The following is a 23,288-nucleotide window of genomic DNA, read 5'->3' as shown; positions in this document are numbered from 1 at the left end:
TTCTGTTTCTGGCCATTTTCTCCCCATCTCTCCTGAAGGTGTTAATTCCTTGCTGGGGTACTATTTCATCGGTGCGAGTCGCCACTTCACCCCACTGCCCATTCCTCACGTGAGCCAGAATGATAACTGTTGGCAAACTGGAGGGGAGCAGCCTGGCTGAGCCCAATCCTGTTTCCATCCAGCTCTCGCACATGCACGTTTCCAGCAGGGAATAGTGATCAGGAGTTGAAACCCTGGCTGATTTTCCTCTAATCACCGAGGGACCCGTAGCCAATTGAAGCATCCTGGCTGAAACCAGCTAACTTGCCACAACACCGATCTCGCCTTTTAAAATGATGACCCCCCTTGTCACTTGCTCCCCAACTTGAAGGAATAGTCTTTCCCTAGTCGCTCAGTCAAAACTTTTTATTAAATCTCCTCTTGGCCTTCTTGTTGTGTATGTACCTTTTAAGAGAGAACTGTTTTACAGCTCCTGTATACTGTAGTACCAGCAGTGACCACACCTGTATATAAAGCCGGAGCTGTACTTCAGTCTTGAGACTACTCTACTCTCGTAAACACCTGTTGATTGTTAAGTTACAGCCTCCGTGTAGTTCTTGGGGAAACATCCTATTTAAAGAATCACGGATCTAACAGTGGCGACGAGGTTGATTCGAATCTGCCTGCAACTCTGCATTTCCCATCAAGGAGTCGCTCCGGGAGGACGGTGGAAGAAAGTCGAGGCCAGAAGCACGGGCGTCGACCACGAGCAACCGCCCAGTCATCCGGCAGCAAGTGAACATCGCAGGAGTGGCTGTTGAGAGCCACGACGATCCAGCAACAGACTGGCAACAGGTGCAGCGCACACCCTTCCCGGACAGCGGCGGCGGGAGCCAACCGACGGCGTAGAAAAGCCGAGCAGCGTCGACGGGGTAAGAGAGAGGGTTAAACGCACAGGACGCGGCCAGGGGTTAAAGAACCGAGCGGCGTCGAGGAAAAACAAGCCGAGAGAGGGTAAAGCAGCAGCCGGGTTCAGGACCGAGCGACGGCAACGGGAAAGGCGCACAGGAGAACGCGCATAGCACAGCCAGGGCTCAAGGGCTGAACCGCGTCCGCGGGGAGAAGGGAGAGCGCGGGAGATGCCATTTTTTTTGAAGCCGCAGTGGAGAAGAAGGGCAAGCGCGGGAAGGAAAGAGCGCGGGAGACGCCATTTTGTTCCAGCGGAGAAGAAGGGAGAGCGCGGGAGACGCCATTTAGACAGTTAAATTACACCCAGGGATGGCGAAGAATGGCAGTATCACGGCGTTCGACAATGAAGTCGAAGATTGGGCAACATATGTGGAACGCATTGAGGTGTACTGCAGGGCGAATGAAGTGCCAGATGCTAGGAAAGCACTGGTTTTGTTAAATTCCATGGGTGCAAAAACTTATGGCTTCCTGCGAAACCTGAAGCCCGTGGAGAAGAATTTCGAAAGCATAGTAGAAATCCTACAGGACCACTTCAGCCTCACACCGCTGCTGATAGCAGAAAGATTTAAGTTCCACAAAAGGAACCAGCATAAAGACGAAAGTAATGCTGAGTACTTAACGGAACTGCGCAAGTTATCGAAACACTGCCAGTTTGGAGTGGGACTATCAGATACGTTAAGGGACAAGTTTGTGTGTGGGCTTCAAAGTGAAGGAACCCGGAAACGGCTTTTATCAGAAAAGGATCTTACGCTGGACAAGGCTTTCAGCATGGCAGTATCACACGAAGCAGCCGCACGGGGCGCTGCAGAGATACAACGGAGACCGCAAGAATACGGCACCAATGAAATGTCATATGGAGCAGGGAAGTGTTATCGCTGCGGCAGAACAACACACGATCAGAAGGATTGTTGGTTCAAGGACCAAGTGTGCAGACAGTGTGGAAAAACAGGACACATAGCAAGAGTCTGCAGGTCAGGGAAGAAAACCAACAGCAAGAAATCTCCACAGGAGAAGTACAAAAAGATACATAAGGTGATGGACAGTAGTTCAGACGAACAGGGAAATGATACAGACTCCGGAAGCAAGGAGCTGGGTTGTCTGAAACTACATAAGGTAACCAAAATGGAGGATCACCAGACTATCTGGGTCACACTCAAGATAGACGGAGTCCAAGTGAAAATGGAATTGGACACTGGATCAGCCCTAACAGTCATAAACCAAAGGGACTACAAGCGGCTATTTCCACATATACCCTTGAAAGCTACAGAGATTGTCTTGAAGACGTACACGGGCAAAAAGTCTACCCCCAAAGGAAAAATAAGGGTGAAAGTGATATACAAAGGCCAGGAAATACCTAAAATGGACCTATATGTATTGCCAGATGGAGGACCACCACTACTAGGATGAGAATGGATCCGGAAGATACAATTAGATTGGCATTCCATACAGGCACTGAAGGTTGAGGCCAAAAAGGATGACGACGCCACACCTGGATGACTGTCAAAAATGCTAACTGACGCACAAGAAGTGTTCCAGGAGGGACTCGGAACACTAAAAGGCATAACAGCAACGATTAAAATAGAGGAAAATGCAAGTCCAAAGTTTTTTAAGGCCAGACCGGTGCCTTATGCGATCCGACCAGCCGTTGAAGCAGAGCTGGAAGGGTTGGAACGTTCAGGAGTACTGTCCAAAGTAGACTGGAGCGAGTGGGCTACACCCATTGTCCCTGTAATGAAGAGGTCGTTGAGTAATACGCCTGGGGAGCCAAAGAAGGTCCGCATCTGTGGGGATTTTAAGGTGACAGTGAACCCAGTCCTTCACACGGTACAATATCCGCTTCCACGGATTGAGGATATTTTCGCCTCGCTATCTGGAGGGAAATGCTTCACCAAAATTGATCTGGCCCAGGCGTACTTGCAAATGGAGGTAGAAGAAGCCTCGAAACAATACCTCACGATCAACACTCATAAAGGTCTCTATCAATACAACCGACTGGTGTTCGGGGTAGCATCGGCTCCGGCTATTTGGCAAAGGGCAATGGATCAAGTCCTGCAAGGGATTCCAGGGACCCAGTGTTATTTGGACGACATCCTGGTCACGGGCGAAAATGACAGTGATCACCTCGCCAACCTGGAGAAGGTGCTCACTAGATTAAAGGAATATGGGCTACGAGCTAATCGCCACAAGTGCGAGTTTTTCCAGAAGCAGATCTCGTATTGTGGCCACATTATTGATGAAGAAGGGTTACATAAGTCTCCTGAAAAGATTGAGGCAGTAGTCAAGGCTCCAGCACCGGAAAATGTGTCACAACTGAGGTCGTTCCTCGGGCTGGTAAACTACTACCATAAGTTCTTACCAAATTTGTCTACAGCAGTACACCCACTGAATACCCTGCTGCAAACGGGGGTACCATGGAAGTGGAGTGACGAATATAAACGAGCTTTCCAGAAGTGCAAGGAATTGATCACATCAAAAGGGGTGTTGGCCCATTTCAACCCAGCACTACCAATTCGGTTGGCATGTGATGCATCACCCTATGGTATTGGAGCGGTGCTGTCGCACAAATTCCCAGACGGGTTAGAGAGGCCAGTAGCCTTTGCGTCTCGGTCGCTAACCTCAGCCGAGCGCAACTACGCCCAGATCGACAGGGCGGCCCTCAGCCTAGTATGGGGAGTAAAAAAATTCAACCACTATCTGCAAGAGCAGAAGTTCACCTTGCTGACTGACCACCAACCACTTGTCTCCATCTTTAATCCAAAGAAGGGCGTTCCGGTGATGACTGCACAACGGTTACAAAGATGGTCCCTTTTTCTAGGGGCGAACCAATATGAAATAGAATATAAAGGCACGAAACAGCATGGAAACGCTGATGGGCTATCACGCTTGCCACTGCCTACTGTGGAGGAAGCACCAGCAGTGGACCCTATCGAGATATTTTATTCGTCAATAATTGAACGATTGCCAGTAACTAACGCGGATATAGAGAAGGAGACCCGCAATGATCCGACACTGTCTCGGGTATATGATTTGACGGTGAGGGGATGGCCAACACATGGCGACTCACTGTTGCCAGCATTCTCATCCGGAAGAGAACAGCTGTCAGTATGCCAGGGGACAGTGATGTGTGTATCCCGAGTGGTAATTCCACCCAAGTTAAGGGAGAGAGTGCTCAATGAGCTTCACGAAGGTCATCTGGGAGGGGTAAAAATGAAAAGCCTTGCTAGGGCTTATGTGTGGTGGCCGGAGATTGATCAACAAATCGAGGACCTAACCAAGAGCTGCTCAGGATGCCAGAAGGTCCAAAATGCACCACCACATGCCCCTCTACACCCATGGGAGTGGCCCTCCTCTCCATGGCAACAGGTGCATATTGATTTTGCTGGTCCATTCATGGACTCAATGTTCTTAATAGCAGTGGATGCGCACTCGAAATGGCCTGAGGTGATAAAAATGTCCTCAACCACTACAGAGAAAACGATTGCAGTCCTACGGACCATATTTGCCAGGAACGGCTTGCCAGAGCAGATTTGCTCTGATGATGGACCACAGTTTGTGTCCGAAGAGTTTCGGAAATTTATGAGAAGGATTGGGGTAAGGCATTACACATCCGCCCTGTATCATCCAGCCACAAATGGATTGGCTGAGAGGTTCGTACAAACCTTTAAAAAGGCGATAAAGGCCATGTGCGATGATGAAATTCCACTACAGCATAAAGTGGACAATTTCCTGTTAGCCTACAGAAAATGCGACACATGCAGTTACCAACCAGACCCCGGCCATGATGTTCTTTAACCGAAGGTTGAGATCTCGTCTGGATTTGCTCAGACCAAATGTGCGAAGAAATGTTGAGGATAAGCAATTCCAGCACATCAATGAGAAGCCGACAAGGAGCTTCAATGTAGGACAACCAGTCTTGGCCCGTGACTACCGAACAGAGAAATGGCAACCCGGAACGATATGCACACGGCAGGGGTCATTAATGTACACAGTGGATGTCGGGGAGAACATTGTGAGATGCCACATCGACCAGATCTTGGCGTCACAGGAACGAGTCAACCCCATGTCTTACGTACCTGGGGATGAACCCGACATACCGGTAGCATCTACCTCAGAAACAGTAGCAGTGGAAACTGATGAACTAACTGACGAAAGGGGGCCAGAATCGCCTCCGCACCAAGAACAAGAACCTCAGGGAAGGCGCTATCCAGAAAGGATCAGGAAGCCGCCCCAAAGACTGAATTTATAAATGGACTATTTTCAGTTAATGTTGCATGTTAAAAATGTTAATTGTTAAATGAATGTTATGGTACTGTTAATCTAAAAGGGGAGGAATTGTTGTGTATGTACCTTTTTAAGAGAGAACTGTTTTACAGCTCCTGAATACTTTAGTACCGGCCGTGACCACACCTGTATATAAAGCCGGAGCAGGCTTCTGTACTTCAGTCTTGAGACTACTCTACTCTAGTAAACACCTGTTGATTGTTAAGTTACAGCCTCCGTGTAGTTCTTGGGGAAACATCCTATTTAAAGAATCACGGATCTAACACTTCTCTGCTCTAGTGGAAATGAATAGTCCTGGTATCTTTTCTCTCTTGATAGTTTTCCAGCCCTGGCATCATCCTGGTGAATTTATCTTGTGTGCTGTCTCTGGCTTCCATGTCCTTTTCTGTCATGGATGCCTAAAACTGCATACCATATCTAACCATCACCTTGTACAAAGTTTTTATTATTTCTTTATTCATGTGCTCTATGCTCCTATTTATAAAACCAAAAATGCTATTGGCCTTTTTATGGCTTTATCTACCTGCAGTTGCACTTTCGGGGAATTATGTACTTCAGCCCCCCCCCCAGTTCATACCCTTCAGTATCTTTCCATTGAGTATATTCTCCAATTCCTTGTTTTTCCTTCCAAAATGTATTGCTTCCCAACTTATGTTGCATTTGCTATCTATCTGTTCTGCTGAAGCCTTTTGCATTCCTTGCTTGTATGTCAAATCCACTACTATGTGTCTGGCAAATTTCAAAAGCGTGTTCCCCATGCCCTAGTCCAAATCATCTATATACCAAGAACAAAAGTGGACCAAGCATTGACTCCTGGGGTACATCACTTCCAACTTCCTCAGTCTGAGCAACAGCCATTAACCCTGACCCTTTGTTTCCTGTCAGCCAACTTCCTATCCATGATGTGATATTTCCTCTTCTACCATATGCCCAATTTTTTTCTTAACAAGCCTCCTGTGAGAAACCTCATTAAATGTCTTGAATATGAACATTAAATGTCTTAAATATGAAATCCATATAAACTATATCTACTGCTCGCCACTCGAGAACCTGACTAGTAGTACCATGCAAATTTGTTGCTGGTTGTTTCTGTGATCCGGTTTGCTTAAGGTATGACTATTTTATACAGTTCTTGTTTACGGCATTAGATGAAGCCTCCACTGAGGTTTGGGGACAGTAGCAAACACGTGAGCAGCAGTCATATGACTGAAAGAGACTCCCATTTTCATTACATGCTTAGTTTGAAATATTTCACCTTTTTCAATAGGGAATCTTCCTCAAAATGGGAAAGAGAGGGTCTTTGTTCGTTAGTAAATGACATTTTCTAACTCACTGATACCCGCAAATCTGCACAAAAATGTCAACAAAACTTGCATTATGCTTGCTTTTCACTTTCACATCTTTTTCCTCCTTCTCTTGCACTTCTGTTTCTATCTCCTACTTGTGTATCTCTTCTCTCTGCTTCTGTTTTTTCCCCCTTTTCTTTCCCACTCCACGTCTTCCATTTTTCTTAATTTACCTGTTTGTGTCTCCCCTTTCACTTCTATATCTCCAGCTTCTCCACCTCATATATTTTTCTTACTCTATCTGCCTCCTTCCTCCCTCTCTCTCTTTCCTTCCATCTCCTCCTTATCTGCCTCCACCTTCTCTCTCCTTCCTGTGCTCTGCCTCTCTCCTTCTGGTCCCTGTTTCTTTTTTCCTGCAGGGCTCACATTTTCACATGGAGAGAAACAACAGGGAAGGACGGAGAACCGGACTGGTAGCAGAGCGAGTCAAGTGGGAGTCAGCCCCCTCACCCAGCCCCGCACTGTGACCATTGTAGTAATGTAGAATACAGCAGCTGCCAGAAACTTGCAGGAATGTACTGCTGAAAACTTTTTTTTAAAGTTGTATTATCGCACACTACACATGATTTGAGTCCTCAATGGTTAATTTTGAATGCATCAATTCCCGATGTACAACCTCTTTATATACCACAGCCAGTAGCTGGCTGTGCTGCATCTATCGGACCAGATGTACAGACTTTCAGAATGACACACACTTTCATGTGCCATCATCATGTCAGAAAACTAGATTTTAACTCCTATTATATTTTTTCTCTGCTATAATTCAAAAGACTTGAATTTGTAATTCCCCCCACCCCAGTATTGTGAAGACCCTGTGTTTTAATCCCATCCATTTGGAAGATGCTGCCTGAACAGTTGTGCACCGTTCTTCTGTTTGAACTTCTTTCTACAGTTCCTACAATTTGATGTATTTTGTGTTTTTTTTTCTACTTCACAGGTTCAGATTTTACGGTTGTTGAGAATGTTGGGGAAAAGTGACGATGAAGCCAGTGAACAAATGAATGATATTCTCGCTCAGGTGAGCTGCGTAACAAATGGGTCCAAAGCACAGCGACAGTGCATGTGCGAAAATCTGGTAAAGGGGACACTTACTTTCAGCTATAAGAGCAAAAGATTGGAAAGAGAAAAGGCCATTTATTTCTTTAGTCATTTAATATAAAATCCAATCTCACTTTCACAGATATTTTGATGACTTGCAATCCTGTGGTGTAACCTTACTGGGTTTTATTGTAGGTATGCTTTGACCATCAGTGTGACCCGTACCCCAAATTGTAGTGACTCGGGATTTGAGCACTTTAATTCCTGAAATGCTGGTACCAAGTCCTATATATCTCTCTACTCCTGGTTTACATGGAAACATAGAAGATAGGAGCAGGAGTAGGCCATTCGGCCCCTCAAGCCCGCTCTGCTATTTAATGAGATCATGGCTGATCATCCAAATTCAGTACCCTGTCCCTGCTTTCTCCCCATATCCCTTGATCCCTTTAGTCTCAAGAAATATATCCAACTCCTTCTTGAATATATTTAATTAATTGGCCTCAACTGCCCTGTGTGGCAGAGAATTCCACAGGTTCACCACTCTCTGGGTGAAGAAATTCCTCCTCATCTCTGTCCTAAATGGCTTACCCCTTATCCTTAGACTGTGACCCCTGGTTCTGGACTCCCCCACCATTGGGAACATCCTTCCTGCATCTAGTCTGGCCAGTCCTGTTTAGAATTTTATAAGTTTCAATGAGATCCCGTCTCATTCTTCTAAACTCTAGCGAATATAAGCCTAATCGACCCAATCTCTCCTCATACGTCATTCCTGCCATCCCAGATATCAGTCTGGTGAATCTTCGCTGCACTCTCTCCATGGCAAGAACATCCTTCCTCGGATAAGGCGACCAAAACTGCACACAATACTCAAGGTGTGGTCTCACCAAGGCCCTGTACAACTGCAGCAAGACTTCCTTGCTCCTGTACTCAAATCCTCTCGCTATGAAGGCCAACATACCATTTGCCACCTTAACTGCCTGCTGCACCTGCATGCTTACCTTCAGCGACTGGTGCACAAGGACACCCAGGTCTCGTTGCACTTCCCCTTTTCCCAATCTATTGCCATTCAGATAATCTGTCTTCCTGTTTTTGCCACCGAAGTGGATAACCTCGCATTTATCCACATTATACTGCATTTGCCATGCATCTGCCCAATCACCCAACCTGTCCAAATCGTACTGGAGTTTCTCTGCATCCTCCTCACAGCACACACGCCCACCCGGCTTTGTGTCGTCTGCAAACTTGGAGATATTACATCTAGTTCCCTCGTCTAGATCATTTTTATATATATATATGTGAATAGCTGGGGTCCTAGCACTGATCCCTGCGATACCCCACTAGTCACTGCCTGCCACTCAGAAAAAGACCCATTTATTCCAACTCTTTGCTTCCTGTCTTCCAACCAGTTCTCTATCCAAGACAGTACCTTACCCCCAATCCCATGTGCTTTAACTTTACACGCTAATCTTTTATGCGGGACCTTGTCGAAAGCCTTCTGAAAGTCCAAATACACCACATCCACTGGTTCTCCCTTATCTATTCTACCAGTTACATCCTCAAAAAATTCCAGTAGATTAGTCGAGCATGATTTACCTTTTGTAAATCCATGTTGACTTTGTCTGATCCTGTCACTGTTTTCCAAGTGCTCTGCTATTATATCTTTTATAATGGACTCCAGCATTTTCCCCACTACCGATGTCAGGCTTACCGGTCTATAATTCCCCGTTTTCTCTCTACCACCCTTCTTAAATAGTGGGGTTACATTAGCTATCCTCCAATCCTATTTCTAGGGCCACTTCCTTAAGTACCCTAGGATGTAGATTATCAGGCCCTGGGGATTTATCGGCCTTCAATCCCATCAATTTCCCCAACACCATTTCCCTACAAATACTGATTTCTTTCCATTCCTCCCTTTCATCAGACCCTATGTTCCTTGACATTTCTGGGAGGTTATTTGTGTCCTCCTTTGTGAAGACAGAACCAAAGTATGTATTTAATTGGTCTGCCATTTCTTTGTTCCCCATTATAAATTCCCCTGATTCTGACTGCAAGGTAACTACGCTTGACTTCGCCAATCTTTTTCTCTTCACATATCTATAGAAGCTTTTACAGTCAGTTTTTATGTTCCCTGCAAGCTTACTCTCATAATCTATTTCCCCCCTCTTAATTAATCCTTTTGTCCTCCTTTGCTGAATCCTAAACTGCTCCCAATCCTCAGGTTTGCTGCTTTTTCTGGCCAAATTATATGTCCTCTCCTTGGACCTTATGCTATCCCTAATTTCCCTTGTTTAATGTGGAAACTGTCCTTTTTCCTTTGAGTACTTCAGCTGAGTGAGTACTTCAGCTGAGTCAGCATTCAGTATACTAAATGGCAGTCTCGTCCTTGAGGCCTCTACAAATGAAGAGTTCATTCCTTCAGTTACATTTAGCTCATGGCTTCCATAGTGCAATCTTGACCCAAACTTCTCTTTCCTAATTTTACAAAGATTGCCTCACTTTATCCACCTTATTGATTACATTCATTATCAATCTTTCTAACCTATTCACAGCATGTTTTAAATGTTTTACTTTGTATCATTCAAAGATTTACACACTGGTTACAGTAAAAGAAAGCAACAGTGTTATTGCCAACAGTCCTTCAAAAGTGCATTCAGTGCCACATAAAAGCCATGAATGTACCACTACACTCTCAGACACACCAATATAGTGTGCTCCTGATTCTGACTATGATTTCCCTCATTGTGTACTTCAGGGCCTTAGGGAGAGCTGCTAAGAAGCAGCTCAGTGCCTCCACATAAGGGAGAGAAATAAATGAATTATCAACAGTTTTGCAATATGGTTGTATATCTACTGGGACCTGGATTAAGAGCTACACTAAATAGATGTAATTTCCAATAATTTGGACTGGATTTGAACTCTGTCCAGAAACGAAAGCCCATTTTCATCCAATTTGCATCCACTTCCAAACTGGAGATTTAAAAATATATATATATTTTGAAGCAAACTTTCCTGGGCAGGAATGAGCAGAGATTTGGATCTTATTTTTATGCTGCGTTTTATTTTTAAGTTTCTACAAGAAGAAAAATGGCTTGTATCCCTGGTCACTGAAGCTCCTGTTGGTCAAAATGGGACTGAATTGCTTTGAAAGGCTTCCCTGCTGAATAATGTTTTAATTGTCAGAGTGCGGAGAAGCATTATGCTGTTTACCTTTAAAACCGGAGAAGCTTAAGCTCAGAAGGTCATTAGGCCCATGGCGTCTGTGCTGGCTTTTAGCTAGAGCAGCACAAAAAAGGGAAGGGATGGGTAGATAAACATTTGAAGGCAGAGGAAAATCCAGGGATAAGGGGAGAGGACTGCAGTGGGATAAGTTTTGGATTTCTATAGTAAAGGGTTGGTACAGACATGATGGGCTGAATGGCCTCCTTCTGTGCTGTAAGCATGCACAGTACTAAACTTAATTATTTTGCCCTGTTTCTCTCAGTAGCCCTATATGTTCCTCTGCTTCAAAATGTTTCCCTTTAAAAGGTTTACAGTGGATTCTGCCTCAACTACTCTATGATAAAGCATTCCATGCTCTAATAGCTCTCTGCATAACCAGACTCTCTCCATACTCCTCACTTCACTCTGTGATAATTTTAAATTAATGACCCTCATCATTGAGGGTCAGGAAATTTTCAGGGACTAATTTTAGTTCAAGATGCTTCCTTCTAATATTAGAAAATAATACTTTTAGCTGAAATTTCCTTATTTGAAAAAAATCAGTTCCATTCCCTACATGAAGACCTTTGAGCAGAATTCCAGTGATATCAAGTCTGGGGGTATCCCTACACATCCTGGAGTTGCTCAACTGCGATCAAAGGATGCAAATTCAAACCAGCCTGAGGGCTGCCTGACCTGTGGAACCAGCGCTGAAGGCTGCAGAAACAATGTTTTCAGCTTGGTTTGAAGTCAGGCCCTGCCTTCCCTGCTCCCACCCCATTGTAATGAAGCCACTTCAGTGCACACTATAATTAACATTGCCACTAGCACAGAGGGAGATCTGCTGAATAGGGGAAAAAACTGTAAATGGTTTAAATTGATAAAACAGAAGTTGCTGGTAATACATGATGGGGCCATCAGCATTTAGAATGCATCAAGATTGTCTCATTTTTCAACTTGGATCTTTCCATTTAGGTATTGGGAAATAAACAAGTTCTGCTTTTATGTTGCTTTCTTACTGGCTCCTGACATATGGTTCTCCTGCAGCTGGTGGCAACCCTCAAGTTAGCTTGCCTGAGACACTAAGGCCAGCTATTGGGGAGACCCAGTTTAAAAATTTAAAAAAAATCTGTATCCCAGCTAATGGCCCAGTAATTCGGGCCCAAATGCGTGAGTACGGTCTGGGTACTCACGCATCTGGCCGGATGAAATGCCGGCGTTCAGGAAACACCGTGCATGCGGGGAACGCCGGCATTTCCAGTCCTCTGAACGAAGGGGTTCAGAGGCTGAACGCATGCGTGGTATCGGGCAGCGCGTGCGCCTTGGGATTCCTGTATTTTGAGAGAGATGCGCGTGTGTAAAGGCCTCCGATATTTACACACAGAAAAACCACACGTAAGTACTTAGTTTTTCAGGTAAGTGGTCTATTAATAAAATTTAGAATTTTTTTTTCCACAGGTTTGTTATTTTTAAAGAATTTACAGTAAGGTAAGTTTAGTTTTAGCCCCGATTTTTTTTTTTTTTTATAAAATTTTTTTTTTTCAAATTTTAAAATTATTGTTTAACATAGTTTTTCATAGTTATTTATGGCTCATTTAAGTAGTGCAATGTTTTTTTAAATTTTCTTTCAGGTTTAAGTAGTGTTTTGGGGCCAGGAGTTTTCATGAGTTTGACAGCTCTCACTGTCAAACTTATGAATGAACTTTTGCAACCTCCCATTGGTTGCCCTGTGCTCACGTGATCCCAGCCGGCTCATCGCACTAAGTACGCCGCTGGGTCATGCACGCACAGCGCGGCAGGACCTCAAGCTGGCCAGTCACAGGAATGTCATTGCGGGCCAGATTTCATATGTCGGTGCGCCGGGGAAGTCCACCTTGGGGCCTTGCACGCGCGGCAATCACCCGAGCCGAATTACTGCCCAATTGGCTTTGCCGGATCCAGCATGCTTACCTTGCAGTTGCTGCAGGATGCATAAGACCCACATGTCAGGAGCCAGCCGCAACTAAAATGGCAAGCAACCAACCTAAAAGCAGCTTCTTGGACTGAAGCAAGTGCAGAGAGGAGAGGGCGTTCAACGGGTAAGAGTCAAAGAAATAAAAACAGATGATGCAGGAAATACACTGATCCACCATTAAAAAAGAAAAAAAGTTAGGTTAATGCTTCGGTTGTTGAACTTCATCAGAACTCGAAGATGGGCAAACCACTTCATAGGACTGAACACAACCAAACAACAGGGGAAGGAACAGCAGGGCGGAAGTCAAGTCAGCCTGTCAGAGGAGTAGTTAATACATTGGCCAACAAAACCGTTGTTTGTTTGAATGAGGCAATAAAAAGGCAAAAAAACAAAGTTGTGAAAGTTCAAGTAATGCACAGGGGTGATGCGCACACACAGTGGAGGTGAAGCAAGCAGGTGAGAAAATTAAAAGAAAAACACATGAAATCTGAAATAAAAGCCAATTCCTGGAAACACAGCAACTTTGTCAACAACTGAATGGAGAGTCCAGTGCCCTGGATGCAGCTGTTTCCTCAACAAAAGCTCCCCCAAGGGTTAACACCCCGAACTTCAACCTATCTCCTTCCCACCCACCTCGGATGCCTCTGGATCTGTCAGGTGTAGAGTGAGGTAAACTGACTTCAGTCGCAGAGAAGCAATCTCTTAATAGTCTGTAAAAAGATTATTTTGGGAAATCTAGAGATTAATAACTGCTGAAAAATACACGAGTCATCTCAGGCAGTCAAAATGCATTAGGTAAAACAAGGGGTTGAAAGCAGACTTGGTTCTCCATGTTGGCGATAGCGTTTTCTAAACTGAAAATAAGGAAAAATTCCTTCCCCTTTAAGAAATGACAATTGGTGAGATAAACAAAACACGCTGGAAATACACAGCAGGTCAGTTAAAATCCGAAAGGAAAGATAGGTCACACCTGAAGCATTAACCTTTCATTATAAAACCTTGTATTTTTAGTCCTTGACTCTTGGTAACTGGGAGAAAGTATAAGGCAGGAAATCTTGGTGAGTTCTTAAAAGGTTGTACCCATTGAGGTATAGCTAGGGGAGTCTTTAGATTGTTGCAGCAACATATTGTACACAACACAACAGGGCAGCACGGTGGCATAGTGGTTAGCACTGTTGCCTCACAGCGCCAGGGACCCGGGTTCGAATCCGGCCTCGGGTGACTGTCTGTGTGGAGTTTGCACATTCTCCCCGTGTTTGCGTGGGTTTCCTCCGGGTGCTCCGGTTTCCTCCCACAGTCCAAAGATGTGCGGGTTAGGTTGATTGGCTATGATAAATTGACCCTTAGTGTTAGGGGGATTAAATACGTGGGGATAGGGTGGGATATGTGTTGGTGTAGGGGTTACGGGGATTGGGTGGGATATGTGTCGGTGCAGGCTTGATGGGCCGAAATGGCCTCTATCTGCACTGTGGGGTTTCTGTGATTCTGTGAACACTTCTAATTTCCTCAGCTGCAATAGGATTGCCTTTATTATTATTCTAACACTAATCATGTTTGACCAAGTTCTTTAGGGATGACATTGCAACAGTACTTCTTGTCATTTCAACACGTTTGTGTCTAATAATGGCATGTTGAATCGCATTTTGATGGTTGTAAAATTCTAGGTGGCAGAGTAAAAGGCCATAATATAATTTTGGGAGTTTAACAGACAGAAATCTTTCAGGTTTCACTTCACAGTTGATGCTGCAACCACAGGGTTATGTTGGATTCTCAAATTCACCAAGGTTATTAGAGCCCTGTAATGCACTCGCACCCCTCACTGTCCATAGTTCTCTCTGTCTTTTCCACTGGTGCTTCAGATCAATCAAGATTCCTTCTGCTGTGCAGATTCCAATGTAATCAAGACCAATAAATCACAGGTCAGAATTTTTTTATTTATTCATGGGATATGGGCGTTGCTGGCAAGACCAGCATTTATTGCCCATCTCTAATTGCCCTTGAGAAGGTGATGGTGAGCTACCGCCTTGAGCCGCTGCAGTCCGTGTGGTGAAGGTACTCCCACAGTGCTGTTAGGGAGGGACTTCCAGGATTTTGGCCCAGAGACGATGAAGGAACGGCGATATATTTCCAAGTCAGGACGGTGCTGTTGAAGAATGTCCCAAGTTTAATCCCTAGTCTGTGCCAAGTTATCTGATCTTATCCTTGGTAGCACTTGAAATGCAACAGTTGTCCTCCCTACCACTGGGCTAGGGAAGGGAAAAATTAGTAATTGGTTCCCACTCCTGAAAACTTGCCCCACCTGAAAGTGCACGACAGGTCAGGCTTGGCTGTGGCACTCCATGGCCAGATAGCCCCTCAGTATTCACGATCATGACGCAGAGATGAAGGATGGACACTTGGATAAGATACTGGAGAGCAACCTCTTCAGGGGAGGGGAAGGAACTCACCCCCAGGCATCCCTTGTTTTATATGCTTCATTTTTTGGGGGGAAATTTATGAGAGGGTTGTTGGTTATTTGAGCTGAAGGCACTGAAGCTTCTTTGTTTCATCACCATTCAGCTGTGTGACTTTGTTACATTAATAAAATGAGGATATCTCGGGGTAAACATTTGGAATAATTGGAAAAACTGCAATATATTAGAATTCTAGGATAAAGGTAAATTCTTTAAGGCAGAGATGATATTGTGAACCACCAGCAGTTTACAAGACGTCTGAATTCCGATCAAACATTTCCTGGTATCTGTTTACAATGTTCCTTGAATTCAGTTAGTTCATGCCTTTGTTACCTCTAGACTTGACTATTCCAACGCACTCCTGGCTGGCCTCCCACATTCTACCCTACGTGAACTTGAGGCCATCCAAAACTCAGCTGCCTGTGTCCTAACTTTCTCCAAGTCCCATTCACCCATCACCCCCGTGTTCGCTGACCTACATTGGCTCCTGGTTAAGCAACGCCTCAATTTCAAAATTTTCATCCTTGTTTTCAAATCCCTCCATGGCCTCGCCCCTCCCTATCTCTGTAATATCCTTCAGCCCCACAACCCCCCCCGAAATATCTGCGCTCCTCTAATTCTGCCCTCTTGAGCATTCCTGATTATAATCGCTCAACCATTGGTGGCCGTGCCTTCAGTTGCCAAGGCTGTAAGCTCTGGAATTCCCTGCCTAAACCTTTCTGCCTCTCTACCTCTCTTTCCTCCTTTAAGACGTTCCTTAAAACCTACCTCTTTGACCAAGCTTTTGGTCACCTGCTCTAATTTCTCCTGTCTTATAATACTCATGTGAAGCACCTTGGAACATTTTACTACATTCAAGGTGCTATATAAATACAAGTTGTTGTTGTTGTAGTCTCCTTCCACGCTGACATTTCCGGCACCAACTGCTGTGTCTGCAGTGATATTGCGGTGCAGAACTAATGACTGTAATTTTATTAGAAATGGCCAGCAGCTGATTGCCTGGGAGCTCTGCTCAGCATATGTATCGAGACGAATAATAAACCGTTTGTGTTTGAATAACTGGAACTATCATCCATTTCCCACAAATCATAGTGCCTTTGAGAATTTATAAAGTGAACATGAATTTAAAATTGTTGTAGTTTTGTTACATTATGGTATTTTCATTTTAGGTTGCAACCAACACTGAAACTAGTAAAAATGTTGGCAATGCCATTTTATATGAAACTGTGTTAACAGTGATGGATATTAAGTCTGAAAGTGGATTGAGGGTAAGTGAGATTTACTTGTTACTGAATTTGAATTGTTTTGAATATACTGAAGCAAACCGATTAGATTCATTCTAACTCTGGATGCAGCAACCACCCAGTCCAGTTACTCCAGTCCTAGTTGTGAGGCATCTATTACCACTTAGTGATCCAGCAATAAACTTTAAAATGCCTGGCTTTGGAAAAAGAGATGGTAACTCTTCCAATGGCTGTTGATCATCTGTCAGCAAAACCAGGAAGGTCCCAAGTTTGATTTCCACTCTGTGCTGAGTTAGCTGAACTCAGCTGGCATCACAGTTGGAGTGATGTCTCTGGGCTAGGGAAGGGAGACGTTAGCTAACATTACCACTCCTGCTCTCATCTAGTGCCGCCTGCTGGCAAGTGTACATGGGTGATCGATAGTTGAGGACAGGATTGAATATATATGTGATACCCCTCATAATCTGTTCACACTCACTGTTGGAATGTGCATGTGAACTTTAGCTACTTGCAGAAGGCAGAGAGTGTGAACTATAGAACTATTCCCAGCAACAGTCAATACCTGGGGAGGAGGAAGAGAGGAAACGTGGATTTTTTTTTTTTATATAGCTACTGCTGACCATTACAATCCAAATTTATGGCATTATGGATGGTCAGTTTCAGCGATGCACAATTTCAGACATTGGAGACATCCAGTAGAGGTCAGGCCCTTCACGAGGGGTGAGGGAGAATCAGAATATATGCTAGTAGGTGGAAGGCTTTACAGTGATGGCTCATGACGGCTGCTGGAACACTGTACCCAACAAACCTGACTGCACTGCTCTCTCAAAACAGACTGGATGTCGTCATCCATAGCACTACAGAGGTCAAGAAACGTGAAACCGCATTTATCCAGTGTTTTGGGATGCTTTATCTTTCTGCAAAAAATATATTTTACGAAGGTTCAGGGCATTGCTTGAGAGCAGTGCCATGAAGTGGCAGGATGCAAGTTTTTGTACCATGATTCATCACATGCCAAGTTCCCACTCTTAGTGGGAATATCAGCATTAGACATAAGGGCAGATGTTTCCCCAATGGAGAGAAAGAAGAAAAAAGACTTGTATTTATATAGCACATTTCATGACCACCGGACGTCCCAAAGTGCTTTACAGCCAATGAAGTACTTTTGAAGTATAGTCACTGTTGTAATGTAGGAAACTGAGGGTGGGACATTGATGTAAATCATCCCCACCCTGCTCTAGTGGGTGTTGAGGCACTAACCAAGGTCTACCTTCTCAACGAAGGACACAAAAACTTAGAACTACTGATGAAAATAAGATTTTTTTTAAAATTAAGAATAATGGGTCATTTATAAGAAAAGAATCTCTGGGTCAGAGGATGCCATTTACAGCAATAATGAAACTCAAACAATTTGCTATTTGAACCCCCACATGTATTCATTGTAATAAATGCTAAGCAGTATTGGCTTTTCCCCCATCTTACTCCCCTCCTTTGCTCATGCTGGAATACGGTTCCATGGGTGCCGGCAGCCACCCTATACCTGTACTTTGTCAGAACTATTCAAACTTGGATTCTGCTTGTGTGGAGCACTGGAGGGCTGCCAGCACTTGTGGAGAAATACCCAGTCTGAGCCACCACCTTCAGGGGCAGACACTTACTTGTCTGAATTGGTGTAATAAGTGGTTAGCAATTAACAGCTTTGTCGGTTGTGAATGTTGTAATAACCCAAGTTTTGTGTTTTTTATCCTCAGGTTCTAGCTGTAAATATTTTGGGTAGATTTTTACTAAACAATGATAAAAATATTAGGTAAGTATATTTCTAAAAGGGTTTATTTTATGTGTTAGATGTAAACTGTAGCTCTGTCTCCAGTCTTTTCTGGGTAAAAGTAGTCATGGGAACCTTAATCCTGTGCTATCCAACATCACTGGATGCTGAGGCACAGTGTTGGCAAAACACTACGGTTAGTGTGTCCATTGCCAATAGTTAATGAAAGGTTTCCCCTTTAACTCTGTGGTGACTTGTAACTGCTCATGAAAAATATTGAATGACATTTTCAATAATGAAATGACAAAACAGAAATTAGTAACTGATTACAAGGAGATAATTCATTTGAGGATTTGATCTAACCTGCAAACTCAAAGATCAAGCATTTAATAAGATGATTTGAACAGATTACTGCTTTCAAATCATTAGTGGTAGCTGTAAAGTATGATTTCAGTTCTACAAAGGCAGGGGTTGCATAAGAGCTGTTAAATGTATGTTTAATTATTGTCAAGAATAGTTACTTTCATAGGCTTAATAAATCTGCAAATATCTACCTGTAATGCAGTGAATCCCATTATTTTGAGGAGTAACTTATAAGTAGCAACATCCATCCTCTAATAGTCCCAACTTGACCAAGCCAGGCAGCTCCTGATAGGGAGGGAAAATTGAAGACCATCACCATGGTCTTCCAGCAGCCAGTTTGAGTGATGATGTCAGATGCCTGGGAGCAGGACACTTTGTGGTGATGTGACTTAGGCAAGACCCAAATGATTTAGACATGATCATGTGTGGAACAATCAACCTGATCTCTCTCCTCCCTTCTAACTGATGTATGAGAGCATTTGGGTCCAACAGTTCAGTCTCTTTCCACACCAAATTTTCCTCCTCCTCCCTATATATTTCTTTGACATTTAGATTTGATGAATCCAATAAGGAATTCAAGTTGTGAGAATGTAGAACTCGTTGCCACATGGAGTGGTTGAGACGAGGGCAAGCTAGATAAGTACATGAAGGAGAAAGGACTAGAAAGATATGTTAATTAGATTGAGATGAAGTAAATCGAGTGGGGGGAGGCTCATGTGGAGCGTAAACACCGGCATAAATCGGTTGGGCCTAATGGCCTATTTCTGTGCTGTAAAATCTATGTAATTCTACATGGTGTTTGGGGAAGTGAAGCACACATCTCAGTTGTTTAAACACAGCCGGGTACTTAATAAGCTTGTTGCTTTCCACTCGAACAATGACTCCATAGACCATCCCGTAGAGAGTTAAAGGTTGACCCTTGTTCATGTTTGATAACTATAGTTTTTAATAACTCCTGCAAAATTTATATTGCTTCTCTTGATAACTGAAGGGTGCCTAGAACCAAACTTGGTTTCCTTCAAAAATGTCTGAATTCAGGGCCATTCTGCATTTGTGACTCAAGTGATTTGGGTTCCCAGCACTATGGTGTGAAAAATTTTTGTAGAGAAGACGGTTCCCTTTTAGCCATTCTCGCTCTTGTATGACGGAAGTCTTGTTCCTATATTTTTGTCACATGCATGTTTTTGTGGGGGTGTACAACTTCTTCTTTCTAAAGTAGTTTATTTTCGTGCCAGTAAATAAATAGCTTGTTTTTGAGGCTTTTGCGCTCTCTCTCTGAAGGTACGTTGCATTGACGTCACTGTTGAAGATGGTGCAGACAGACCACAATGCAGTGCAGAGACACCGGAGTACGATCGTGGACTGCCTTACAGACCTTGACGTCTCCATTAAAAGGTGATGGTCATGTGACTTGAAAAGCACAACTTGACCTATTGGTAATGGGTCAATTTCAGTTTCTCCGCCAACACAGTCCAGTCCCTTGACTGGCTGCTGCTTGTCGGTTTCAGTGAAAGTATATTGACGTACATTAATCTTCCGGAACGGTGTGTCATGCATTCCTGCTGAAAATCTCTCAGTTCACAATGTACTATCTCACCATCTTTTTTTTTCCTACCAATATGATTAGTTATATTCCTCCAGGAGTAAGAAAATAGAGTAGTTGTGTTCCCGTTTTCTCCTCTCCTCTCCTCCTGCTGGCTTTCAGCTCCAAGGTGCCCTCTGAACACTTCACCCACGTGACTTGTTGTTCATGCATGAGCCCAGTCAGCGATTGTTGATAGACTACTTGATCATAGAGGGCATCACCACACACTTTTCAGCAGGATTCTGGAGTGGGAACCCTGGCTAATTTCCCTCTTTCCCCCAATAGCTTAGGAACACTGAGTCTTATTTTAGTGCCCCTCTGTTACCACTTCGCCCGAGATTGGCTAACTCAGTAGAGACTTGGAATTGAACCTGCTACCTCCTAGTCTTCATGGCTCAGTTCCACTCTCTTTACCAACTAAGCTCTGGGTAAATGGAGATAAATAGGTTATATGCAAGACCTGCTGAGTTTGCCTCTAACTAACCCCCTCCAGCTGTATACGCCTGTAATTTGTTCTGTTAACATGCATGTTAAATGAAGAGTTGTTTTGGAAAAGGTGTCTTTATGTAGGTAATGTATAATAATTCTAGTATTGATTTTAGTGATCGTTGGTCATTTTGTGAATGAAATGTTTTAAATCTGTGTAGACGCATGCTATAGTGGTGGTGACAAAATAGCAGTAGCAGTATATGTATCTGTTGGCGAGCTGCTGCACGAGATTAATTAGTTTGGGAGATAGAGAAGGCCAGACTAAGTGAGTCAGTTCAAATGGAGCCTGTAGAGACATTCTGTGGGGTCATTATTTGTCATGTGGCCAGATCCCAGCACTCCAGCTGTTTTCAGAGGCTGGAGCCTATTTTCAGTATATTTCAAGCAGTCATATTTTAAATCGAGCCCTTTTGTAAATCAAAATGTTTACCATTATCAATGCCATTTTTCTTCTCGAGCAGGACCCACAGGATATCAACTAGTTTTAAACAAAACGATGCATTTATCAAAATATCACTGCCCTGTTGATCATTCTGTCCCTTTCTTTTATTATTTAAAGGTTTTTGTGCTTATCAAAGCTGGTGCTAGAAAAAGGAAGACTTTCCTGATGCTGCCACCCAGTGTCGGCACCAAGCACTCCTCGCTTTCTCTGCCGCCTCAACAATATACCTCGACATCAACATTAGAAACGCACCCCCACTACACAAATGTAATGTTTCCATTTCCTTCGCCAGCCATCACTGCAGTCTATTGAGCAGGCCTCCTGGTTTGTGCCAAATTCTGGGCAATGTTGTGTGAACTCACTAGCTGGGTTAAAGACACTCTAATCACACTCGGATGTATCAGTGAGGCTTAGCACTGGTCTGTTTGAGGCACCTTTTGAACTACGTACCCAAAGGGATAGATAAATACAGCGTAAACCCAAATATATGATTGAGGCGGGAATTGAACAGGCCACTGAAATTAATAGGGGAAGTATATCTCTATAAGCAGTTGTGGCTTGGTACCTGCAGCCCCCACTGTGGAGGATAGGCAACCAAAGATAAACAACTTGCATTTATATAGCGCCTTTAACATAGTAACATGTCCCAAGGCCTGGTAGTAAAATGTCCCAAGGCCTGGTATAAATTGCAGAGATTCTCAGTGGAGACCTGGTCGAGCTACCCTAAGGGCATCCACTGATTCCTTCCTAGAAGGAAAATGTGAAGAAGACGGTGCTGATCTGGCATCTTTTCCAGGTAGATGTGTATTTAGGTCATGCACCCCACCACCAGCTTGCTTCCTACAGCTCCTGAGCTGAGCTCATGCATCGATTCTTCTCTTCCACAGTGGGTAGTCACATTTCCAATACAGGGCCTCCAGAGAAATGGCAGGGTGTCTTGCATGAAGGATTTGATTCCCTTAACAAATCCATTTGTAATCTGGCTGATCCACTAACATCCCCTGCGTAGAGGTACAAGCTAGACTTTCCCAGCCAGTGAAACCACAAGGAGCTATTGGGAAACTTCTCTTCCTCCTTCCCCAGCCCCCTACAAAAACCACCATAACCCATAGATGATTGGGAACAGGACTTTCCCCACAGAAGTGTTTTGAATTTACAGAGACATATAACACATGGCTTGCTCAAAAACTCAATGTTCTCATTTCATGAAGTCCCAACTGTAGAGTAACACCCTCCCTCCAGATTCATACACAGGCTGTAGCAAGCAGCTTTCATAGGATTCCTCATGATTGCATCCATACATACAGCACCCATTCCCAAAAGAGATGATCTACAGGATCCATCTAGAATCAGTGGAACAGAAAATGCTGGAAACACTCAGCCGGCCAGGCAGCATCTGTGGAGAGAGAAACAGTTAACGTTTCAGGTCTGTGACCCTTCGCCAGTGTTTCCAGCATTTTCTGTTAATTCAGATTTCCAGCAGCCGCAGTATTTTGCTATTGTATTGGAATCAGTGGAACCCTTGTTATAGTAACCCAACTGCAGATTTGACAGATTGCAAGGATCTAATGTTTGGAAAAGCATGCTGGCAGGCTCATGGGTCGAGTTTGTTCGCCAGAGATCCAGAAGTTTGGTTAAAAAAAATGGGGAAAGCATAAAAGATGGGTTGAGAGGGGTCAGAAAAGACTTTCCTCTCTACTTAGCTAACCAGTAGGGTCAATTTCATTCTTCAAATGGTGTGGGTCATCCATGCATTATGATCCAACCCATTGAGCCCTGCAGAGGTGCAGGTGTTTGAATTTGGGATTAGTGATGAATCAGTTTCCACTTGGCTTCAAGTCAAAACAAACTGACACAGGTCCTTGGGCTTTGTACACAATAAGAGGAGCAGACCGTGTGCCATTCTGTTCATCAGCATCGTGCTCTTTGTACGTGCTAAGTACCTTTTTTTATTTGTTCCTGGAAAGTAGGCGTCGCTGGCAAGGCCAGCTTTTATTGCCCATCCCTAATGGATGGGTATCCCAGAGGCAATTCCCCTCGATGTGTGCGGGGGATGCATATACTTTAGAGTGAAGTAGACCCTGCAAGGTTGCTTTGTAATTGTTACCATGTGTACATTGTTCACATTCCAATAACATACATTTGAGTGTGTGAAATTGCTAGTTAATTGAGTGCAAAAAAA

At 43.9% G+C, this 23,288-nt stretch overlaps 1 protein-coding gene across 2 annotated transcripts in view; it reads left to right on the top strand.

Moving 5' to 3' along the window:
• The window catches only part of LOC147108550 (AP-1 complex subunit gamma-1-like), a 145,037-nt gene that overhangs the window by 71,491 nt on the left and 50,258 nt on the right, over positions 1-23,288 (top strand). For both annotated transcript variants that reach the window (XM_086005229.1, XM_086005228.1), the window contains exons 8-11: positions 7,513-7,593; positions 16,388-16,486; positions 18,214-18,269; positions 19,872-19,985. In XM_086005229.1, the coding sequence (XP_085861355.1) occupies positions 7,513-7,593; positions 16,388-16,486; positions 18,214-18,269; positions 19,872-19,985 (350 nt within the window). The remainder of the gene's footprint in view (positions 1-7,512; positions 7,594-16,387; positions 16,487-18,213; positions 18,270-19,871; positions 19,986-23,288) is intronic.

Source organism: Somniosus microcephalus, chromosome 13 (assembly GCF_052327205.1).
Source record: "Somniosus microcephalus isolate GS21.2 chromosome 13, FLI_Smic_1.0, whole genome shotgun sequence".
NCBI lineage: Eukaryota > Metazoa > Chordata > Chondrichthyes > Squaliformes > Somniosidae > Somniosus > Somniosus microcephalus.
This window is presented reverse-complemented; position numbering and strand designations above follow the sequence as displayed.